The sequence below is a fragment of the Neoarius graeffei genome, chromosome 7 (assembly GCF_027579695.1).
Source record: "Neoarius graeffei isolate fNeoGra1 chromosome 7, fNeoGra1.pri, whole genome shotgun sequence".
Taxonomy (NCBI): domain Eukaryota; kingdom Metazoa; phylum Chordata; class Actinopteri; order Siluriformes; family Ariidae; genus Neoarius; species Neoarius graeffei.
The window spans coordinates 60,903,513-60,927,691 of NC_083575.1; the positions used below are offsets into that span (position 1 = coordinate 60,903,513).

General features: G+C 42.2%; 1 protein-coding gene across 1 annotated transcript in view; it reads right to left on the reverse strand.

Annotated features, from left to right (window-relative positions):
* Positions 1–24,179, reverse strand: part of frmd6 (FERM domain containing 6) — a 45,945-nt gene that overhangs the window by 21,189 nt on the left and 577 nt on the right. Inside the window, exon 2 of the mRNA XM_060926174.1 lies at positions 4,757–5,027. Coding sequence (XP_060782157.1) covers positions 4,757–4,855 — 99 coding nt within the window. The 5' untranslated portion in view covers positions 4,856–5,027. The remainder of the gene's footprint in view (positions 1–4,756; positions 5,028–24,179) is intronic.

Sequence of the window (24,179 nt, forward strand, 5' to 3'; positions counted from 1 at the left end):
TAAGTCTAGTCTTGTCTAGTCTAGTCTTCTTGTCTAGTTAAGTCTAGTCTAAATGCGGAATAAACGTGGAAACACTGTCGTTCAAGCCAGGTGCCTCTGTCAGCTCTGGGGGCTAAGCACCCCCAAAGATCAGATGCTAGAATCGCCCCTGGTATTTACTCAAACTCTAAGTGAAATATTCTAATATTTTGAGATCCTGGATTTCTGATGCTCATGAGCCAAGCCATAATCATCAAAATTAAAACAGAAACAAGGCTTGAAATATTTAAATTTACCTTTTTGAATTAAATAACGAAAAAAAACTTTCACGATATTCAAATTTTTTTTAAATGCACTGGGTATATCAGTTATATATATATATATATATATATATATATATATATATATATATATATATATATATATATATACACACACGTGTGTGTGGCAGCAGGGGTGTGGTCAAGCATCGGTCTGTGAACGGAGGGTGGAGTCAGGGAAGGTAAGTGGCAGAATCCCTGCACCTGATGTCAGTTAACCTGTGTTTGTGTGTCTTCCCCAGTGACCGCGCCCTATAAAAGGAGAGAGAAAGCAGAGGAAGGGGGCTCTCTCCCCAACCAGACGACTTATGCGTGTGTGCGCACGTGTGTGTATGTGTGGCTGGGAGATTGTGAAAATCACTGAAAAGTGCAAAAATAAAGAGTTTTGGGAAACTCCGTTACGGCCTGCCATACTTCTGTGCTCCACCCACTCGCTCGAAGATCTACAGTGGTGCCGAAACCCGGGATCGGAGCACAGAGGAGAACAGCCCCATGGAGTCCTCCCCCTTCGCGGACCTGATCCACGCCCTCGCCACAGCCCAACAGAGCCAGCACCAGGCACTGGTCGCCCTCCAAAAGGAGCAAGAGCAAAGGTTCGAGGCCCTGGTGCTGGCGCAACAGGAAGATCGTCAGGCGTTCCGGCACCTCTTCGCGTCGGCGGGGTCCACCACCTCCACGTGCCCTCCCCACCTCACCCTAACGAAGATGGGCCCGCATGACGACCCCGAGGCCTTCCTCACACTCTTCGAGCAATCAGCAGAGGCCTGGGGAACAGCACGCGGCGCGCTTCCTCCCCATGCTAATGGGCGAGGCGCAGCTGGCCGCGCTACAGCTCCCCGCTGACAGCTGGCTGGTCTACGCAGACCTGCGCCAGGCCGTCCTCCAACGCATGGGGCGCACTCCAGAACAACAACAACAACGCCAGTGCTTCTGCGCTCTGCGACTAGAGGAGGTCGGCTGGCTGTTCGCGTTTGGCCTGCCGGCGAGGGCTGACAACCACGACGCCGAGGGAATCGTCAATCTGGTGGTACTGGAGCAGTTCATCGCCCGACTACCCAAAGGGACTGCAGAGTGGGTCCAGTGCCATCGCCCGGCATCGCTGGATCAGGCCATCGAGCTGGCGGAGGACCATTTGGCGGCTGTTCCAATGGCAGGACAGCAGATCTCCTCTTCTCCTCTCTCTCTCCCCCTCCCCTTCTATTCCTCATCCTCGCCCCATTCCCCCACCATGGAGGCGGGGGCCAGCTCCACCCTGGCTGGCCTGCCGCACCCGCGGTGTCCTCCCGTTTCCCATTTCCATGTCTGTCTCTCCCCCCTCAGGTGAGTGAGCCCCAGAACGCCAGGGCTGGTTTGCTGGCGCTGCGGGGAGCCGGGGCACCTCCAGCATCAGTGCCCGGTAATTGAGGTGGGCGCGGTGATCCGGATCCCCGACGCGCCAGGGACCGCCCTCAATCAGGCCGGAGCGTATCGCATCCCGGCGAGTATCCAAAGGGATACGTAACAGGCTTTGGTGGACGCCGGCTGTAATCAGACCTCAATCCACCAAAGCCTGGTGCAAGACGAGGCATTGGGGAGAGCACAATTGGTGAAGGTGTTGTGTGTATGAGGATGTTCACAACTACCCTTTAGTGTCGGTCCACATTCTATTTTGAGGGGAGAAATTTAGTGTAAAGGCAGCGGTTAATCTTCGCCTTACCCACTTGATAATTTTGGGGACTGATTGGCCGGGATTTCGGGAATTAATGACTCATTTAGTGAAGAGATTGGGGCCTGCCATAGTTCAGCAGGGGGAGGTCCCAGTGTGGCATTGACGGGAGCAGCTGTCACAGAGCTGTCTACATCACTGCATCAGAGTGAGGAGCCACAGGCTCCTCCTCCTTCTCTCGGGGAATCCCTCGCAGATTTCCCGTTAGAGCAGTCGCGAGACGAGGTCTGCGGCATGTGTTTGACCAAGTGAGAGTAATCGATGGCCAAACGCTCCAGCCAAACGCCACCCAGTCCTTCCCCTATTTTTCCATTATGAAGGATGCCAACGCGCGGATCACCCGTTGGTATCTGGCACTCCAGCCCTTTAACTTTAAGGTGGTCCACAGGCCGGGGGCGCAGGTGGTTGTGGTGGACGTCCTCTCCCGTCGGGGGGGGGGTCGGCTGCAGGCCGGACAGCTACCTGGCCTGAGTCGGGCAGTGGCAGCGGGGGCGTGGTCAAGCGGCAGTCTGTGAACGGAGGGCAGAGTCAGGGAAGGTAAGTGGCAGAATCACTGCACCTGATGTCAGTTAACCTGTGTTTGTGTGTCTTCCCCAGTGACCGCGCCCTATAAAAGGAGAGAGAGCGAGCAGAGGAAGGGGGCTCTCTCCCTAACCAGACGACTTGTGTGTGTGCGCGCATGCGCGTGTGTATGTGTGGCTGGGAGATTGTGAAATCACTGAAAAGTGCAAAAATAAAGAGTTTCGGGAAACTCAGTTCTGGCCTGCCGTACTTCTGTGCTCCACCCACTCGCTTGAAGATCTACAATATATATATTTTTTAAATTTTCTGGATTCACTACTGTAATTGATGAACATTGGACAACAAGTTGTCACCATTACACCTGTGGCTTATCCTATAACCTAGCAACAAATGTTAACAGAAATGATCCATTATCCATAATCACTTATCCTCTGCAGGGTCACGGGCAAGCTGGATCCCAACCCAATTGACTACGGGCGAAAGGCAGGGTACACCCTGGACAAGTTGCCAGATCATCGCAGGGCTGACACAGAGGCACACAACCATTCACACGTACAGTCAATTTAAAGCCACCAATTAACCTAACCAGCATGCCTTTGAACTGTGGGGGAAACCCACACAGACACGGGGAGAACATGCAAACTCCACACTTGTTGGCCACTGGGTTCCAACTCAGAAGTTTCTTGCTGTGAGGCGACAGTGCTAACCACTACAACACCGTGCCACCTAACAGAAATGATGCTGAGCTAATAAAGTGAGCAGCATACATCAAACAAAAACACTTTGAAGCAAAGAGGGAAAAAAACAAACAAAAAACCATACATAGTGCTTCGAGTCTGTATGCTGAGGTGTGTGCGAATTCCTAAACAAGTCTTTTGTGCTGAGACCTGCCCTGTCTGCGTTTCATCCAAATAATGTACACCTCTGTTGCCATTGCTGCAATCTTCATTTGATGCCAAGTTATTAGTTCAGCTCAAAGTTGTTGCAACAGGGGAAGTTCTGTGCTTTTGGCAGTACTGTGCTTTTGTTGGTGAATTTCCACCATATTTTACAATTGGGACTGGGTTCTTTTCATTATAGCTATCCTTCTTTCTACACCAAAGCCACCCTGAATGTTTATTGCCAAAAAGCTCCATTTTTTGTTATATCAGACCATAGAACATGGTTCCAGTCAAAGCCGTAGTAGCGTTTCTCAAACTTCAGGCACTTTTGTTTGTAGTTAACTGACAGAAAAAGGTTTTTTTTATGGAAAAGTTTACAAATAATCTGTTGGCATGGAGGTGGCATCTGATGGTGGTTTTGGAGACTTGGAAACCCCAAGATTTTACTTTTTTCTTGTAATTCACCAAGCGTGATCCTTGGGGAGGTTTTTTTTTTTGCCCGACTTACCATTCTCCTCACTGTATGTGGGGGCAAAATAAATCTGGTTCCTCTTTCAGACAAGTTTGTAACAGTTCCAGTTGGTGTCCAAATTTTTTTTATCATTATTGCCCCAACAGTAGAAATAGACATTTTCAGGTGAGTTTTTTTTTTTTAAATCCCCATTCCCTGGCTTATGAAGGTCAAAACACTTCTCCCTCATTTGATTTTTGTGTTCTCTTATCTTTCCCAAGTTACTGTATTTCTACCCCAGTTAATCAGGAAGTCATGGATTACAGTTTAAGAGTTCCTACACACGCCAATCAACTCAAATTTAATTTTTAAAATCAATTAAACAGGAAACATGCTTCAGTTACATTATGTTCACTATAATTTCCAGGGGTGCCAATAATTGTGGCATGTGTTTTTGTTGAAAAATAATTGCTTCTTGATGAGGGATTTGTTTTTCTCTGAATAAAATTTCAATTAAAGATTGGATTTCTCATTTTTTCAGTGGAAGATGAAGCTACTTCACCAAAAAGTGGATTTTTTTCTAATGCTTTTTACTAATCTTTACAAGTGTGACAATAATCGTGGAGGGCACTGTGTATACATTCCAAGTGGTTCTTCTACAATTATATCCTTTATCATTTTGTAAATGATAAAGTTGCAGTAGTTATAAGAACCATTCACCCATTTTATTTATACAACAATAGTGACTCTTGTTCAGTTCAGATTCGTCTGCAAACTGCAGTCTCTCCAAGTATAATCATAACTGCTGGAAATGGGGGAAAAAAATGGAACATTCCAGCAGAAGAACATCAGGCATAACACTGTACGAGTGTGCGCTTTAGAAGTGTGGTTAACTTACACTGACGATAACGTTGAGTGTTTCATCGTTTGGGAGAAACACGCACACACAACGGCGATCCTGCATGGTCTTGTTGTTGTGGAACATCAATTTGCTCATGTTTGTCTGGCTTCCTCCTGGAAACTCTGCTCCTTTGTGGAGCTCCGCCCCCAAGAGCGCCTTCACGCTTACACTCTTACTGTACTGGGTATGGTAAATTCACACATACACAAACAAACAGTCTTTCTCTCTATTTCTCTCTCACACACTTGCTTCAGGTAACGTCCACTTCCTAGAGAAATATGAGAGAGAGAGAGAGAGAGAGAGAGAGAGAGAGAGAGAGAGAGAGAGAGAGAGAGAGAGAGAGGTTAAACAAATAAAGATACTTTCATTTTTTAAAAATGCAGTCCAAAATACTGTTGTTACAAACATCACAGACACACTCTTTTTGTCCTGCTGCTCTGATCTCATCCACAAAGAATGTTTCGCTTGTTGGGGACAAACTGAACATCTCTCTTCCCAGACACCATCCTCATTGACATACACAATAAGAGTTAGTTTCATATTTATATACACATCAAGAAAGATATTCTGCAAGTCCTGTTATTTAATTGATTGCAGATGAATTTCTTGGAAAATAAATCATGCTGCATGAAAGAAAAATAGTGAAAGAGACAGAGAAAGAGGAGCAGAAGTTCTGAAATGGACTAAGCCTGAGTCACTTCCTACTATTCAGCCATTCTGACAACGTGGCAAAACACACACACAGACGGTCCTTTTACTTCTTTCCATTTAGCTTTAATAGGAAAATTTTTCACATATTGTAACAGGTTTGCGACATCGGTGTGGCACTATGGCTAGGATATATTACTTGAAAAAAAATCAGTAGGAACAGACAAATGAATAACAATGAGATTGCATTTGGTTAAAGAGGGATATTGGGAAAGCTATAACATAGATAACAGTAAAAAATAGGAATATAAAAGATGGCGGAAGAGGGGAAAATGACTGAGATGAGTGTCACTGTAGGGAAGACTGCATGAGAGAAGGCGAGGGAGAAAGTGAATGAAAGAGAGAACTGCTACAGTCGGGAGAATTCCAACCCAACATCTGCTTCTCATTCCAACAATGTGTGCCTTTGATTCTGAACACACGACATGCATATACAAATCCATGCTGTAGCTTCAGAAGATGTTGCTAGCTTACATCAATATATAAAATAATAAAACATTATCTAAGTCTTATCTGGGCAACGTTGCTCAGACAGCATGTACAGATCGTAATAGTGCTTCATTTCTCTCTGTTCATTGAATGCAATACATGTTCACATTTAAGACTGCTGACAAACTAAATTTTTGGAGTGTGTCCTGCATTATAGAGATCTTGCATGTGACGTCACAGCCGATCCAGATTGTGACAGACGCCATCGTGTCGGGCAAACGCATATTCCGCCTTCTACTTCTGGTTCTACTTCTGCTTTTACTTCTACCTTTTCTTCTGGAAAACCCTACTATATACAATTCTACTACAACGGCTGCGGCTACAAGCTCTCCCTACCTGTGCACGTTTGTTATGTTTTTTGCGTGTATTTTTGCGTGTTGTTCATCTGTACCGGACTTCAATATCCACTACAACCGTATGGACTTACTGGACATTGGTTTCCAGCAGAAAATGACGGTTTGTAGCGATTTCCATCGCATGCACAACATTCCGGACGAGAAAAAAAAAAAAAAAAAAAAAAAAAAAACATTCCGGACGAGACCAGATTGCGAGACCAGCGGGGTCTCCGTGGATTGTTATCGGAAGCAAAGCGAAGGAGGCAGCGCCGGGAGCCGAAGCAAAAGCGAGGCTACAGGCAGAGCCGGCCTGTTGACTAAGCTCAGAAAACAGCTACTCAAACCTCCACTGCCAAGCCTCTACCTCTCCAACGCCAGATCCATGTAAACAACACGGACGATTTGGAATTACCTTATTCTATAATCGGCTGGTCAGTGCTATACTCAATACTTAAGTGACTTACCCATTCAGTGAGGATCATTTTCTTGCTTACAAGATGCCACATCTGAGTCGCTGACAAATCCTGAATTTCTGTAAAGAAAACTTTCCAGAGATTTCTAAGCACGCAGTGCTTCACCACTGAACAGCGAGGGAAAGTTGATGAGGTAATCATACACGTCCGGGTATTCCGCTGGCAGTTCAAAATCCGGTCGTGAAAACTCCGTCTGGAAAGCCATAAGGGTCACAAATCTGTAGATCGTTTATTTTAGACATATATCTAGTTATCTGTTCATTAGAAAAATGAGCCGTGTAGTCCGTCGGTTGAAATTGATCCATTCTGTACACGAGTGCAGCAGTATTCAGCTGTGTTTTTGACCGACACGATGGTGGTTGTGTACTTTCCGGTCACGTGACTGCAAGATCTCTATTGGCAATTGTTAGCCATGTCGCTTACATCTGCTACAAGCCCTCCCCTTCCTTACTGGTTAACACAAAAAGCACCAATTGCCACACAATTTCTTCATTCACAAATATAGTACAGCATCTAGGTCTTTGTAGTTCACCACATTTGTTCATATACTCATCAAAGCTTACCCCAGTGACGTGAGGCATGAATACACCCTGGATGAGACACTGGTTCATCATAAGGCACCATGCCCCCTCACATCCACCTGCTGGCATGTTTCTGGGAGGTGAAAGTAAACTAGAGAACATGAATCCACATGGCCATAAGGGGACTATGCAAAACTCTACAGACCATAACCCAAGCTCAGAATTGAACCAGGGACCCTGGATCTGTGAGGTGGCATTGCTACATACTGCAACACCGTATTAGCCACTTTATGGACAGAGCATAATTTAATTGCATTGTATTTCAAGAACAGCAAGTTCTTGACCATAAATAGACAAGTTAATTTGTCATACAGTACCAGTCAAAAAAGTTTGGACGCACCTTCTAATTCAATGCTTTTTCTTTATTTTTATTAATTAAAAAAAAAAAAAAAAACTTCATGGCTTAAAGTAATGATGGATGTCGTTTCTCTTTACTTAGTTGAGCGGTTCTTGACATTATGGATTACTACAGTTGTGGAATAGGGCTATTTACTGTATTGTTATTTACTATTTACTGTTTGATCTCAAACAAATTAAGAAGGGAAGAAATCCCACTACTTATTGATGAGGTACACCTGTAAATTGAAAAGCATTCCAGGTGACTACCTCATGAAGCTGGTTAAGATAATGCCAATAGTGTGCAAAGCATCAAGGTAAACGGTGGCTACTTTGAAGAATCTAAAATCTGAAACAGCTTTTGTTTTTTCAACCCTTTTTCTCATCTCATCATCTCTAGCCGCTTTATTCTGTTCTACAGGGTCGCAGGCAAGCTGGAGCCTATCCCAGCTGACTACAAGCGAAAGGCGGGGTACACCCTGGACAAGTCGCCAAGGTCATCACAGGGCTGACACATAGACACAGACAACCATTCACACTCACATTCACACCTACGGTCAATTTAGAGTCACCAGTTAACCTAACCTGCATGTCTTTGGACTGTGGGGGAAACCGGAGCACCCGGAGGAAACCCACGTGGACACGGGGAGAACATGCAAACTCCGCACAGAAAGGCCCTCGCCGGCCATGGGGCTCGAACCCGGACCTTCTTGCTGTGAGGTGACAGCGCTAACCACTACACCACCGTGCCGCCCAACCCTTTTTCTTTACAACATAATTGTGTGTGTGTTCCATATGTTATTTCAGAGTTTTGAGGTCTTCAGTATTTGTTCTACAATGTAGAAATTAGTCAAAATACAGAAAAACCTATGAATGGGTAGGTGTGTCCAAACTTTTGACTGGTTTATGACTGTCAAAAGAAACTCTGCAGCAATAGTTTGTGTACAAAGACATACAGTAGACACGATACAAATTGGCTAAAGCTGAACAAAACTAATGTATGTATGTTGCCAGACAGATCAGTAAAACTTCTGTTGTTTCCCACAAACACAAACCACTGACCATCTCGGATACTCCTAAATAAGCAACCTAATAAATCAGATATTCCAGGTGTGTTCTAGCAATGGGAATTCCAGCTTTTTTCAAGGAGTCAGAGAAACTGGCTCAGCTCACACATACGCAAGAGGTGGCTCTTCTGACTCTCAAACACTGCCAGGTTTTTGTTTTGTTTTTTTAATTAGCCAAATCTGTTGGTCTTTTTCTGTTGCCTAAATGGTTCAGTTACATCTTTCTCTACCATCTGATTAACACAATAGCATTACGTGTCACATTGTGCAATGTTAAAAGAAATGTAAAAACAGTAGTGTGCTATGTATTTGCTTTGACATATACAGCAAGCATTCCATCATTAATAATTAAGCATGTAACAATATATCGTGTGACGATAAATGCTGATACAAATTTATGACGATTCAAACAGATGAAATAAACTGAATCACGATTATCATCATGCTGCATAATCTTAGATTTTCTTAGCTGTAACTGCACTGTATAGACAGTAGAGGTAATGCAAGTAACTACACTCAAGGCAGAAATAACACAGCTCTAATGCCGCAAAACACAAATCTAAAACGGGAAAGAACTGTTCTGTGATCGCACAAACAGATTTAACAAGAAATAGGAAATCTCATTCTACAGACTGCCAAAAACTAAGAAAAAGAGAAGAAAAATAGAGGTAGTAGAAATGTTCATAAAGTTTATTAGGAAAATGCTTATTTCTTAACTTTTTCATTTTTAATAAAAGCAATATTTTAGTTAACAGGCGATTACATTTTACTCCAACATTTACAAATGTGAGTAAATTATTGTTGGTTATTGAGAAAATGAAACAAAACTTTTTATATATAATTTAAGAAAAGGAATATTTAAATTGATAAAGAATAGGAAAATAAGCACTGCATGTTTAGTAATAAAATTTTGTTCATTTAATTATTTTTTCAAAAATATTATGGGAAAATTGAATCGTGAATCCATCATCATGAATAGAATCAAATCATGAATTGGACAAATCATTACATGCCTTTTAATAACCTTGCTGCAGTTGCGTCTGGACAATTTGTAGAAGATACTGGTACTGTCATCCTGATAACAGTCAACCTCACCAACAGCCTACATGTTATGACAGCAGTGCAGACACTCAGGTCACACACAGATGAGAGTCAAACACCGGTCTTTAAAAAAAGTGTCACTAGAACTGGCACTGAAATCATGATACTGTGCCAACAAGACAGATGTAGATACGTTTCATTGGATGCTTCTCAATCATGGGTCCATTTTTATCTGATTAACGGCACTGAAGAATCATGAATAGATAATACTGAGGGATTTTCCTCTTAGTTTCCAATAAAATCTTTTTAGAAATGCAAGTTAGATCCCACTATTCACCTGGTCAAAAGAGTTGACTTGTTTGATCTGAACATATACTCATCTCATTATCTCTAGCCGCTTTATCCTTGTACAGGGTCGCAGGCAAGCTGGAGCCTATCCCAGCTGACTACGGGCGAAAGGCGGGGTACACCCTGGACAAGTTGCCAGGTCATCACAGGGCTGACACATAGACACAGACAACCATTCACACACTCATTCACACCTACGGTCAATTTAGAGTCACCAGTTAACCTAACCTGCATGTCTTTGGACTGTGGGGGAAACCGGAGCACCCAGAGGAAACCCACGCGGACACGGGGAGAACATGCAAACTCCGCACAGAAAGGCCCTCGCCGGCCCCGGGGCTCGAACCCAGGACCTTCTTGCTGTGAGGCGACAGCGCTAACCACTACACCACCGTGCCGCCCTGAACATATACTCAATTTATCTAAATCTCCCAAATGTATGATATTTTACTTAATAAAACAGACAAAACACTTTTCCAAAACACCACCACACTTTGGCTTGGTAACCTCACTAACCTGCATGTTCTCAAGGCTCAGCATTTTAACCAAAAGTGAAACTCTGCAACATCTAGTTTGGAATGGAAACATACAATGCTGCATTCAATTTGTCCAAATTAAGGAATGCTACTAGAAAGCTGTCCTGATGCTAGGTAGCATTCCAGCACAGGGCTAGAAACAATGGGTTAAAGCATCCATAATAGCAATATCATGCCCATCACATATAGGCTTCAGATGTTTTCCACTGCACATTCAAAAACGGGTACCAAAAAACATAATTGGACCATACAATTTGTTGCAAAAATGTTCCACTACTTTATGCAGTGGAAAGAGGCCGTTAGAGCCAAGCAGCTGACACACAACTTGGTTATGTAAGCAATCTACAGACCTGTGGTTCACTAGGTTTCCTTCCACCTCCTACTGGCCTCATTCATCCTATCCTGTCTTTTCCTCTGTTGCTTTATGGCCCAAATGATTCCAGCACTGACTCACATTTCTGGGTTGTGTGCTATGCTTTATGCCCTTTCCACAAACATTGCTGCTGGTACCAAAACCAGTGATGGTCCTGGGAACCACCAACCTTTAAGAACTCTTCCAGGCTTCCACCAGTTTGGCAGCCTAATCATTACATAATCAGAACTAGGACTTTTGCAACACTCAGCATAAAAATAGAAATAATTGTAGAGAATCTTACTAGTTTTACTTTTGGCTTTGGGATTTTTTTTTTTTTATCCACAAGTATGAATTAAAAATTCTTAATCTATACAAGCACAAAGACACTTGTTAAACAATTATGTACAAGATGATATGTAGCCAAAGGCTTTTTTTTGTATTTGTTTATTTTGAACACGTAAACAAAGCTTTGTGAGCATTAGGAATGTAGCCCCTGATTAGTTACAATTCCCAGTAATGAGCTTCTTCTTCAGACCTGAGGTGGACTGGGAACAGAAATCAGCCTGGGAATTTTCTTTAGACTGAGCGTCTATATTTGTCCAAAATAATATGTTCATCAAATGCATCAAGTGTTCAGACAGGGTTACACTACTGCAAGGCTAAAGATGGACTGTGCAAATTTAAGTAACACCTGCTTTCACATAAACAGAAATTCAACAAACAATATGCTAAAAGGTGAAAAATTATTCAGCACATTTTTGTGGAGTTGTTTAATAATTTCTTTAATAAAACTTTAATGCAGAGCACAAAATTAGATTTCATCAGGTAGCACTAGCGCCCACTACTGCTCCCATTACTAACACCAGAACTAACAAAAGTGCCACACAAACATAAGCCCTTTTTATACAGATATTCCACAATATTGCCATTAAAAAGACCCCTCAATATGCTGACTTTGGTTGTTTCCACTGAACCAAACAAAGCCAGCCTAAAGCCATGCTAGAGTGCGTGTCTACACAGCGTGCTGGCTTTCTGGAACCAGAGGTGTGACGTGTAACACAAGAGAGCATCTAGGGTGACATACAACAGACTACATGCAGGGATACGAATACCCCGAACATACCAATGTTGCTTTCAAAACAATAAGGGCGGATGAACGGAGTGTTGAAGTGCTTTTGCGAGCCATGAACATTTAGTCCATTCTTCAAACGCAAGCAAAGTTGCTGAGCAATCAGAAATATGTTGGAGCAGAAATTGAAGAGAAGTGGGAAGTGATTCAAGGCAGAAAGATGCATGGACCTTAGACACTGTAGATGGAGACGTTTGAATTTGTGCTGGTCTTGGAAAGAAGAATGTCAAAAACATCACAACCCGGTTGTGCAATGCAGAGGCAAAAAAAAAAACCTCCCCCCTTCCATATTCAGATCTTTTATACAGCGATGCAGAATAAAGGTGTAACATTCCTTGCCTTGAACCGACTGTATAAAAGGGGCTCTAAAAGTATGCATATGCTGTATGCAATATGAGGGCCATAGAGTGACCACCATGGAGGTAAAGTTTTAGGGTGTACTCACACTGGCCAATCGGTACCATGCCTGAACACATTTGACTTCCAAAGCCCGGTTCGTTCGACTAGTGTGATCGCTGCTGGCCGTGCTCGAGCACAGTTCAGCTGGGCCACTTGGAAGAGATGGGCTAGGGCACGATTTAGTTGGACTCAGGAATGGCATGCATCAATGTGACAACTAACCGTGCCCAAGCACTGAACTTGAAATGTAGGACATGCACTTTTCAATTAATTTAAGAATATTTGAGTTAATAACAGGTCTGGTTCTCATCTCACTGATGACGTGAATTACAGTCAGCAAGTAAAGCTGCAAATACCTCTCTCAACCTCAGCTGCCTCTGTAAAAATCTTCTTATGCATGCATGCAGCACGAGTTACTGAAAATTGCTATGTTGCATAATTGATAAATCTGTATGCGCTTACGGACCAGAGGAACTTCTTCATAGTTCTTAGAACAGTTATTAATAGGTTCAGCATTCCTACTGGTAATGCGAACGCAAACAGAAAAAATAAAACCCTTTAAGCTATGTAGTTCTCAAGGGTGCTCCCCAGTGGGTAGCTCCTCTAAATAAGTCCCTAGAACTGTTTGATCCAAAAGCTCCTAGTGTGACTCTGTCTTTGAAAATGGAGCCTGGTTAGCCAACTAGAAATTTCAGTGTTCACTGTAGTATCACAAGATCATCTCACCAAAACAATAAGAGACAAAAAACATTGTTCATTTATTTATTTTCATTTTGCTGAATCTACAAATATCTTTTCTTATTTTCTCACAAATTCTCAAGAGCACATTTCCACATTCTCTTACTCACGGTAAATAAATAAAACCAAGCAAAAACTGGGTGGCCTATGTGGAGGAAAACAGAGGCCCGCTGGGAAAATTCTTGAACTTCCTGATGGCCAGCCACCCCTATAAGCTATTGATTCCAAATTGTGATTCCCCCCCAAAGATAACATTTAACTGTTTCCAATGAAAATACTCAAACCCCTGCACTGTTTTCATCTTTAAAACTATAGTCTTAAGCTACTTTGCAGATGAAATTACCTCACTCCCAAGCTCCATTGCCGTTTCCTCAGTTTAGGATCAACAGCTTGTGAACCACTGTTGCAAGACAAGTATCAACTCTTTTAACAGTTGAAAAGTAAGCGAATAGACAGCAAGAGAGAACTAGCTGTTTAAAAGAACTATCAAAGAATGCACCTGACACTGATCAGTATTTGAGCTGATATTTCCAGACGCATGGAAAGAGCATGCTTTTAAAACTTGCTGCTGGAACATCCATAACCAGGGTTCTTGCTGGTGTTCGTCACACTTGTCACTGACGAACATAATCCATCAGTGATGAAGAGAAAATTACTAGCAGTAGTCACAGTGACTAATGTATGTCATCATTATCATAAGTCACCTTTTATAGATATCCTTCCACAAATCCCTCCGTTTGCTGAAAATCTAACCCCAGTGAAGAGACAGCGGGAAGCCAGAGCATAAACAATGAGCATGTGCTTGTGACCAATAAAAATCAACTACACATAATGACCAAACGAGTGCCAAGCTTTTGACCAATCGTAATGCGTCTTAATCAGCCTGGTGTGGTGGTGAAATTATCTCTGCGTGAACCGAACAGCAGCACAGTCCAAGCTGGCGATTTTTTTTGTTTGTTTTTTTGAGCAAGCTTCTTCAAGCACTGATGATTTAAGAGCTGAAACAGCCACAGGGGAGGCACACTCAGAGCCCCTACCGTCCCCTAGCACAGCCTCTCAACAAGGGTGCCGTGGCACCCTGGGGTGCTGTCAAAAAATTATATATCTAACACTGAAATAAATAAAATGAATTAAAATTCCAAAAAACAATAGTTACACTAATGCAGATCATCGCCGCCTCATGCATTATCAAAATTTGTCTCATGGCCCCTTTTCCCATGTCACAATGTCACTGCCGGGGTCAGCATATGGTCAGCGTGACTGCGTATATTTTATATGGGGGTGCCTTGAGAATTTACATACTTCTGAAGGGTGCCGTGACTGAAAAAAGGTTGAGAAACGCTGCCCTAGCACATCGGACAGCGTCAGTAATACAGGGATTGGTTTAAAAAAAAAAAAAAAAAGCGCACCAAAGTGAAAGTGCTGTCAGCCAGTAAGTGACCTAAGGGAGCTACGTTTCGGGGCTATAGCCCCATGGTATTCTCACCCTCAAAAAAAAAGTAAGAGATTAATATAAAAACAACTGACTTGGATGTGATCTGGAATTTTGAATGTTGTAATATAATAATGTAGGTTAGAATTTGTCTTTGTGGTCCTAAAGGAAAGATACGTGAGTGAGAAATTGTATTTTTATTAAACTGATGATTAATTTTATTAGTGAAATTAAGTCAATTGACACGTGCCTCAGTTTCCTGAGACATTATGGGCGTTGATGATAACTTAATAATGAGACAGAAACTGGAGTGAGCGACATAAATTTAAAAAGAGCAGTGCCAAAATCAGTAATAAAGATGTCTTAATCTTTGAATGTGTGTGGGTGAGAATATTACCTTGTGAAGTTACATATAACCTCGTCAACCAAGGGATGCTAATCTCCCTTAAATAATAATAATAATAATAATAATAATAATAATAAATTTATATAGCGCCTTTCAAAAAACCCAAGGCTGCTTTATAATTATAGACAAGGAAAGAAAAAATAAATAAAAATATAATAAAAAATAAAAAGTAAAAAGTCCACCAAGTAGGGGTCAGGATGTAATTCCCGTGGTATAGCAGCCACAGTCCCACCAAAAGGCGCACGAAAACAAGTCCCACATCTCCAGCACCACCGTCAGCAACATCGCTCAAACACCACGCCGTGGATCCACACAGCGAGCAGAGAAGCTCCGCCACGCAGAGCGCTGGTGTGTCCCAAACCGCCTGCACAGCCGCCGCGACACCACCGAGCAACATCGCTTGGAACATCACGCCAAGCGTTAAAGCACAGAGCGCTGGACAACCACAATGTAAATTGAGCAACAGGCTCACTGCAGTCCACAGCTGGGAGTGCAGGCATCACCCACAGCGAACCAAGGCCTGGAGGGAACCGACGCCCCAAACTGGGTCCGGAGCTACACCACAACCGGCGGACAAAAGACTCAAACAAACACCAAACTACACAAACACACAGGAAAGAAAAAAAAATAGAAAAATAAAAGAGCTCCGGTGAGAAGCGGCAGCCAGAACACGCACAACGTACTCTCAACCGGAAACGGAAAAAAAAAAAAAGTTAGATATAACCTCGTCAACCAAGGGATGCTAATCTCCCTTAAAAAATACAAGCCTCAAGAAAACTGGACTGAGCTGTTCAATAGCTAGAATAGAAACGGCCCTGTGGCAAACTAATGTATGATGTAAAATGCGGTGTCGTTCTGTTTCCGGTTTGTAAATTGATAGGAAAATTGGATTCCTTCAGCGTTTTGTTTGCAGATTCTTCTTGACTCTGTTCAATTGTAAATCAAGTTGTGTGTTGAAGTAAGAAGAAACCTTTGTCGCGTGCACACTTCAAGCACAGTGAAAGTCATTCTCTACATTTAACCCATCTGAAGCAGTGAACACACGCACCCAGAGCAGTGGACAGCCACACTAGAGCACCCGGAGAGCAGTCAGGGATTAGGTACCTTGCTCAAGGGCACTTCAGCCCAAGGCCGCCCCACGTTAACCTAACTGCATGTCTTTGGACTGTGGGGGAAACCGGAGCACCCAGAGGAAACCCACGCAGACATGGGGAGAACATGCAAACTCCACACAGAAAGGCCCTCGCCAGCTGCTGGAATCAAACCCAGAAGCTTCTTGCTGTGAGGTGACCGTGCTAACCACTACACCATCGTGCCACCCCACGGTAAAGGCTAAAGGGAGCCCCAATATCTCTTTTGAATAATTCTATGCTAAAATAACCTGAAAAGCTCAAACTAAAGAGGTTTATTTTAGCTTGATGATGCACAGGGTGCCCAAAATCAAGTGTTTCTTAGATGCTGGAGTGGAGCCCAAATTTTATAAGTAATAGAGAGGCCCAGCTGTATCTGTACACATATTTGAATGGTGCCAGTTAGGTTGGTATAAACCTGTATTAAGTCCACTTTGATAAGCCAGTAACTAAGAAAAAAAAAATACAGACTAAGAAAAAGTGAAGAATACTTCTTTGACTTTACTTTTCAGGAATAAAGTGGAGAATATTTTTCAGAACCCAGGGCGAACCCTGCATAATGTTCCAAATAAGCTGAACTTGATTGGTGACGCAGGGCTTGGTGGCTGTAAGGTAGTCAGTATGAGACTGGTATTAGCCAATGCTCAGAACTCTAGCAGTATTCGTTTCACCTGGTTCCTGAATTTCTTTGTTACTGAGGTTTTACCGCCTCTCGTTCTGCTACTGGTGTGGTCGTTTTTCTGAAGTTTATGGGGACCACTCACTGTATATTCTGATTTCTCCCATCATAGGATAGACTTTGTATCCACCATGACCCTGACCAGAATGACGCAATTATGAAACATGAATGAATTAATGAAGTTGTAGGTAACACAGTCTGTCTAAGAACTACAACTCCCATCAACTAACTTCCGCGTTGACCTACGTCACGCCCGGGCGGGATTTCCTAAGTCACATCCTCCAGGAAGCCATAAGTAACTGAGCAACATTTCCGTCTTTCTCTTTGGTGCTGTGAATCTCGTCGCAACCATGTGGGAACAGACATAAAGAGGCACTCTCTCACCGGACCGTCCGAAACCACGACTTCTTTCTTGCAAGAAGAAAGATTCAGCGCGTTTTTTTTCTGTTTACCATTGGCCACAGTAGAACTACTTGAATCGCGCAATCTAACTCAGATGAGTTACAACCGTTTTTTATTCGTATTATAGTAATGTACGACTGCCGCCCAAAGCAGTTAATTTAAAGTTAGAAGCGACAGGATTCCTTCTAACTAAAAGCGCTGTGCACATTGTTTGATCAGAGACTTCTTTTCTTCACGAATGACAACGCGTCGGACCAAGAAATTCTCTGCGCTTCACGGAGGCCTCCACAAACTGTGACACTCCGTCTCTCCAGAGCCTCTCCTCATAATCTTGCGTCGAGGCAAGATACTGAAGTAAGATTAGCATTTTGGGCAAAGAGACTAGTCTTAGGAATTAGCTTTATTAAGTAGTGTGAATTTAAACTCAGGAACGGTTTAATTGTGTACACTGTAAACACTTAGGGTGTTGAATTGATTATTGTTCTATTTGTGTTGATCTCTCAGTTGTTTAATAGATAGGCTGTTGCATGCTTTCCTCTAATCCTTCCTAACACTTTAATTTCATTAGTACACATTTTGACCTCATCAAGATTTCAGTGGATTTAGTAGTGTTATAAGCTAGCAACACAATGCTAGTCTTTTGTTTAGGCAACAAGGCCTCCACCACGTGGCCACACACAAACACATCTTATGCCGCTTTTCCACTACAAACGCGGCTGAGCCGTGCCGTGCCGAGTCGAGCTGAGTCGGGCTGAGCGGGGCTGTTGGAGTTGCATTTCGACTACAACCGCGCTGAACCGTGCTGGCTGGAAGTGGGTGGACACATTGGGTGGAGTTAGCGAAAGTGGGTGGACGTCATGTGATGTCGTTAAGCAGCGCAAACAGTGACATCAGTGACAGTGGCGGAACAAGTCAGAGCCGGGCCGGGGGCGGGGCAAATGACCGGGCCCTTTATTAAAGCTTATCATAACATCATTTTAGGCTACAAAATGTCCGCAACTGCGGTGTTTACCAATTTCAACACTACCGGGTGCAACTATGTTATTTAGTACATCAAGTCCTTCAAACGAACATGTAACTCAGAAACAAAAAACATTAGGATACTGTACATGGCTCATAATAAAACATCAATAGCCTATACTGCGCACATTATTTGAAGGGCATACGAATGAGCGCTCAGAGGTTGCAACGCTGACAGGAAGAGTCAGAAATAAAAGGAGGGCGGTGCAAACCTCACTGAATGCACTGTGTTTACCAATTTCAACACTCCGGGGTGCAACTATGTTATTTTGTACATCAAGTCCTTCAAACGAACATGTAACTCAGAAACAAAAAAACATTCAGCGACATACTGTACATGGCTCATAATAAAACATCAATAGCCTACTGCGCGCATTATTTGAAGGGCATACGACGAGCCTTGCGCTCCGCGAACTCGTGCACGATGCTCTGTATGTCACTGATTCAGTGATCTTTTAAGCGGTAGTCTCACGACCCGAATAGTAAACAATAAACATGGAGGACATGGAGTCGTTAGTGTTGCTGGTCTTGGTGCTGTGGCTTGACAACGCCAACAGATACTGGCAAGAGCGTATAGATGAGGCGAGGCGCATAAGGCTTCAGAAATTCTCGTAATTCGTAATTCTTCTCCTTCCGGGTTTGCGGTGTTTACAGATCCCAGCGCGCTCGCGGGGCGTGTGTGGGCATGTGAGGACACTCCTCTTCACCAATCAGTGCACAGGGGAGTGTCTGCTCACGCCCCCAGCCTCAGTCAGCACGGTTTGGCTCGCTTCAGCCCCACTCCAAAACGGTGCGAGTTTTAGGGGCTAAGCAGGGCTGAAACGAGCTGAGTCGTGCTGGTTTTTGGTAGTCGAAACGCGAGCCGTGTCGGGCTGAAGTGAGCTGAAGCGAGCTGAAGTGAGCTGAAAAAGGGTAGTGGAAAAGGGCCAATAGTCAGCAACCAAAGCTAACTCTTTTGTTCTACTTAGAAACACGTGGTCACCTCCCCCACACACAAACACACCTTAGATAACATTCCTTTGTCTTAGCTAGCAACACAAGGCTAATCTTTTGTCTCCACACGTGGCCACACACACACAAAGTATATGACCATATCATATTTGAATGTATTTCAATTGCTAATATTTCATTTATCACACACACACGCTCATCAAGTATATGACCATATCATATTTGAATGTATTTCAATTGCTAATATTTAATTTATCACATACAAACACGCTCATCAAGTATATGACCATATCATATTTGTATATAATGATTCCAACTGCTATTATTCATCTTTATCTTTGTTATAATAAATTCAATTATTGAAACTGTGTGTTTATTTGTTGCTCCTAATATATTTGAAGTCATCCAATCTCAAAAGAATTCCAAGGTGCATATGAGTTATGTAATACGGTAAGTGATCATAATAAATTGGAATATACCATAATTTAGCTGTTTGGTAATTTATTATTAAGCACCAAAATTAATGGTATTAATTAATGAGACTGATTCAATGAGTGATTTAATGAGACTGATTTAATTAGATTGATCACTTAATTACAAATTGCACCTACAAAATAAAACCTGCATTAATCATTCAGTTTCCAACAACAATAATAATTCGTATAATGTACAGTAAGAGCTCCAAACCTATTGTATCTATACAATACGTTTGTATCCACAGTCATCAGCCATCAGTTGCCAAACCTTCCTGATTGCAATCTCTATTCCATGCTGTCTTTTTTATAACTACACACTGACAAATACTTGTCAAGTTTACTGTATGTCTCAGCTCTGACAGGAGCCAAGAAATTTTGTGGAAACTTCCGACTAACTCCTTTTAGCCCCTTTTATACAGCCTGTTCAAGGCGGGAATCGCACACCTTTATTCAGCTTCGTGTTCTGTATAAAACATCCCAATCTAGAACGGGGGGGGTGCTGCTGCTCCACCTCGGAGCCTGAACACCGCGTGGTAGTAACAGAGTCGGAATCAACATCTGTATAAAAGGGGATATATAAGCTGTTGCTTCCCTTAAACATGAATTACAGCTAACAGGTGCACGGCTAACAAAGGCACCTCAACACTCAGTTCACTTGCTGTTGTTTTTAAAGCAACACCAGTATGCTCGGGGGATTCATATTTACAACGTGTAGATACGTCACCTTACATGCCAACACTCTGTTGCGACACATGATGCCTCTGGCTGCAAAACGCAGCTTGCAATGTAAAAACACACACCGGCACGGCTTTATTTGGTATAGTGTAAATCACTAAAGCCATTACTGGGGTGCCTTCTTTATACCAATAATGCAGAATACCTGTATAAAAAGGGCCATTTACCCAACGCAGGTTTGTATATACCCAGACAATATGACCCGTCATTGTTGCTAACTTTATGCTTATTTACTTAAAACTTTTACATCTTGAGTTAGAAGCTAGTCTAAAATATGTTACAGAAAATAGTGAACACATAGGAAAACCAGTGCCACAAAGAAACTGCTTATTTGGGACATTTTAGTCATAGCTCTCCACGCTCTTCTGCTAACAATAAAGCAGCCAAGTATGAACATGTGCCTTAATACCAAGGCATCTGGCAACCATGTGGAGTAGACAGAAAAGAGAGAGAAAGGGTGAGAGAAAGAGAGAGGGAGGAGAAAAAAATGGAAATAACGTGCAAGTTGAATCAACACGTCCCAACATGCTTCGATAAAAAGAGCAAGCCATAATAGACACCCTGTGGTTCCCCTCCCAAGCAGCCATGGAGCTTCCCCCCCAACACACACACACACACACACACACACACACACCCCTTAGCATGAAAAAGATACAACTCTAAATACCATGTTTAAAAAGAAAAAAAAGACAGACCAGCAATTTGTAGTAAAACACACATTAATATCCAAACTGTTATTCATTACTATGAGTAACAGTGGGGTTGGGTCAGGCTATCCACAACATTCTAAGAAAAGCATTCTTTCTTCATTGTGGCATAATTTATCATTACATCAATTACACATCATAATATGGCCCATCCCAAGTTACTGTTAAAAAACAGTAGATAGTCTTGTAATTGTACTAAACCTTTCCCAGTACACTAGACTTCTGTCCTGAAGTGTGGAACTACAGGTAGAAAAAAAATATTATATAAATAAACAGCTGGAGAAATGAGCAGTGGTTGTAAGATTTGCTGATCATAACAGTACAGCTCTCTAAATAATTCCCTTGCTTGTACTGTATATTGCGCTATTGGTTTTAATTCAGTTTAAAATGTTTAAGCCTACTCGGAAGCTCCATATTGTTTCTCCAGTCATGCTGCAAGATAACAACAGGATAGCAGTAACAGCAATGTCTTCCTTTTTTTGTTGAGCAATCATAAGGCTTCCTGTTTGGCTTTCAGTTCAGACATGCTACACATGGAATTAGCAATAACAAATGCGGCAACTTAAACACTAGTCTTAAACCCACCAATCAAACCAACTCTCAACCAATCACACATTGAGAATTACCTTGTGACAGTTGTCTAATGTAAGGTTAATTTGACACAGATGACTGTGTGACTGGAAAACAAAGGTGAGTGATAGCAGGGATAGTATTAAATTGCACTTGTGAGGTAGGTAAAATGTTTGTTTCTTCGACTCAGAATTGATTACTGATTGAATGATAAGGTTAAATGTAAATGTTTTAAACAACTTCATTTAGCCATTTATATACATTGATTCTTTTTTTATGGATCCCGAGGGAAAATATCAGTAACCACAGTGAGCTTTAACTATGTGATCCAACTTACGAAGATGAAAAGAAAAAAAAAAAAAGTTATGTGCTTACTAATGAGACTGCTTCGTTTCTGCTCAAAGCATAATTAGTGCCATATAATATGTTCATGTTTATTACCATTCAGTTAAACAGTACGATACTGTAAATCCTGTTACACTAATAAAGATGAAATTCTAAAGATGAAATTAATTCAAATTAATTAACAGGTACACTGACAACTGTTAGGACTCCTCAAAGGACTATGCATGAAAAAACTTTTAAACATTCTTGAATCTACATAGTGAAATCCACCATCTAGAAAATCGTAGTGAATCCCACCACAGTGCCACATTCCGAAACACCAGTCACAAAACCGTCTGTTACGCTCCATTTCAGCTAAACACAGCCTGTGTTGGCTTAAATTCCCCGGCTCTGCATACAAGCCAACTGATTGGTCCAAACCTGGATGTGTTTTCTTTTAAACACTGTTGGACTTAAGATGACTTGTTGGATGAGACAAAAAGTGACCAAATATGTAATACACATGATGCATACACGTGCAGACATACATACTCACATGTACACACACAAAGCCGTTTCAAACACAAAGGAAGGTCTGTGCAATAAAGAAAAAACATCCTGTGGCTGGAAAAATGGAACGGGGGGGCGGGGGCACAACTTAATGGAATGACGTGCTTCCTGAATAGTTTCTTACATAGGTGGATATCATAGCACACACACATACAATCTAGCATTACTGAAACTTTCAGATAGCATAACAGATATAGTATTCACTTCAAGTATCACACCACATCCAGTCAGGAACACAAACATACAGGATGTATACCTATAGCCATATACTGAACTGACACCCTACTAACAACTGCAATTCATTTGTAAACTAATATGCATGCATGCGTACATGCATACATAAATTTAACCTCCCCTCCCCCCCCAAAAAAAAAACACGTCAGGGAGCACAACACTCACACAGCAAAGTAATGTCAAGGCTAAACCACTGAGTTCAAGCTATTTCTCCCATCCCATGACAGACATAACACTACTTCTTTAGTCAATACAGTTAATCTCAAATTACACACTACTCCTCCAATGTTTCATAAACAGGCAACACACTCCAACACCTACAGACAGAGAAATCGTCCATGTGCTGTAGTTAAGATCACAATGCTCTTAGGATCCTTAAATAATAACAAATGGATAACTAATATACCTTGTCCAATCCCAATCAACACCAACCCCAAAAATACATCATACAAATTGAATTTAACTTTATTAGCTTTGCCATAGCAAGATATGTACATGCATTATGGCTGGGAAATCACATTGCAGTAATGAAAAGTTAAATTCAGGATATCCCAAGGTAATGCTGAGAACAACATTTTCAATCCAGCAAAACAGGACAGTCTCAGCTTTAAAGAAAAAAAAAAAAGTTAGGATGTCACTGTGTAATTCGAATAAATGTAATGATTAATTAAACAGCTGCAAAGGCTGGTCCAAGGCAACCAAGTATCTCTTCAAAAAAAAAAACAAGCTTTTATGGCATTCTTAGAAACTTGCCCACATGTAAATGGAGATGTGTTTATAGTGAAAACACTTGTAAAAGATGAAACACATGAGGCCCTACAGAGAGCACTGTTGAGATTTGCTGTTTAAGCGTTGGTATTGGGATTTCAGGAGGAAATGGTGAACATTCCTCAATCCTGAAGCCATCTGGCTGCACAGGACGAGACACAAGCGAGAGATTAGATCTAAAAACCGTAAACACCCAGAATGAGATCTCTCAGCTACAACAACGTGAAATGATGTTTTGTGCCAGCGTTATAGTATAAGTCATTTAAAATCTGATCATTAAACAAACAAGAGTTAAACCTTTTCGGCTGGGAGGTCCATGAAATCGTGTAGGAAATTAACACAACAACAACCAATTTAAAGGTCAACACAACAACAGGCTATTAAAAACAGGACCGGACGGGAGCTGGAGAAGGTCCTGATTGGATCCAGTGATAAACAAGTTGTGAGTTTGCCAGCGGATGTGGAGCCACGCAGGTGTAAAGAG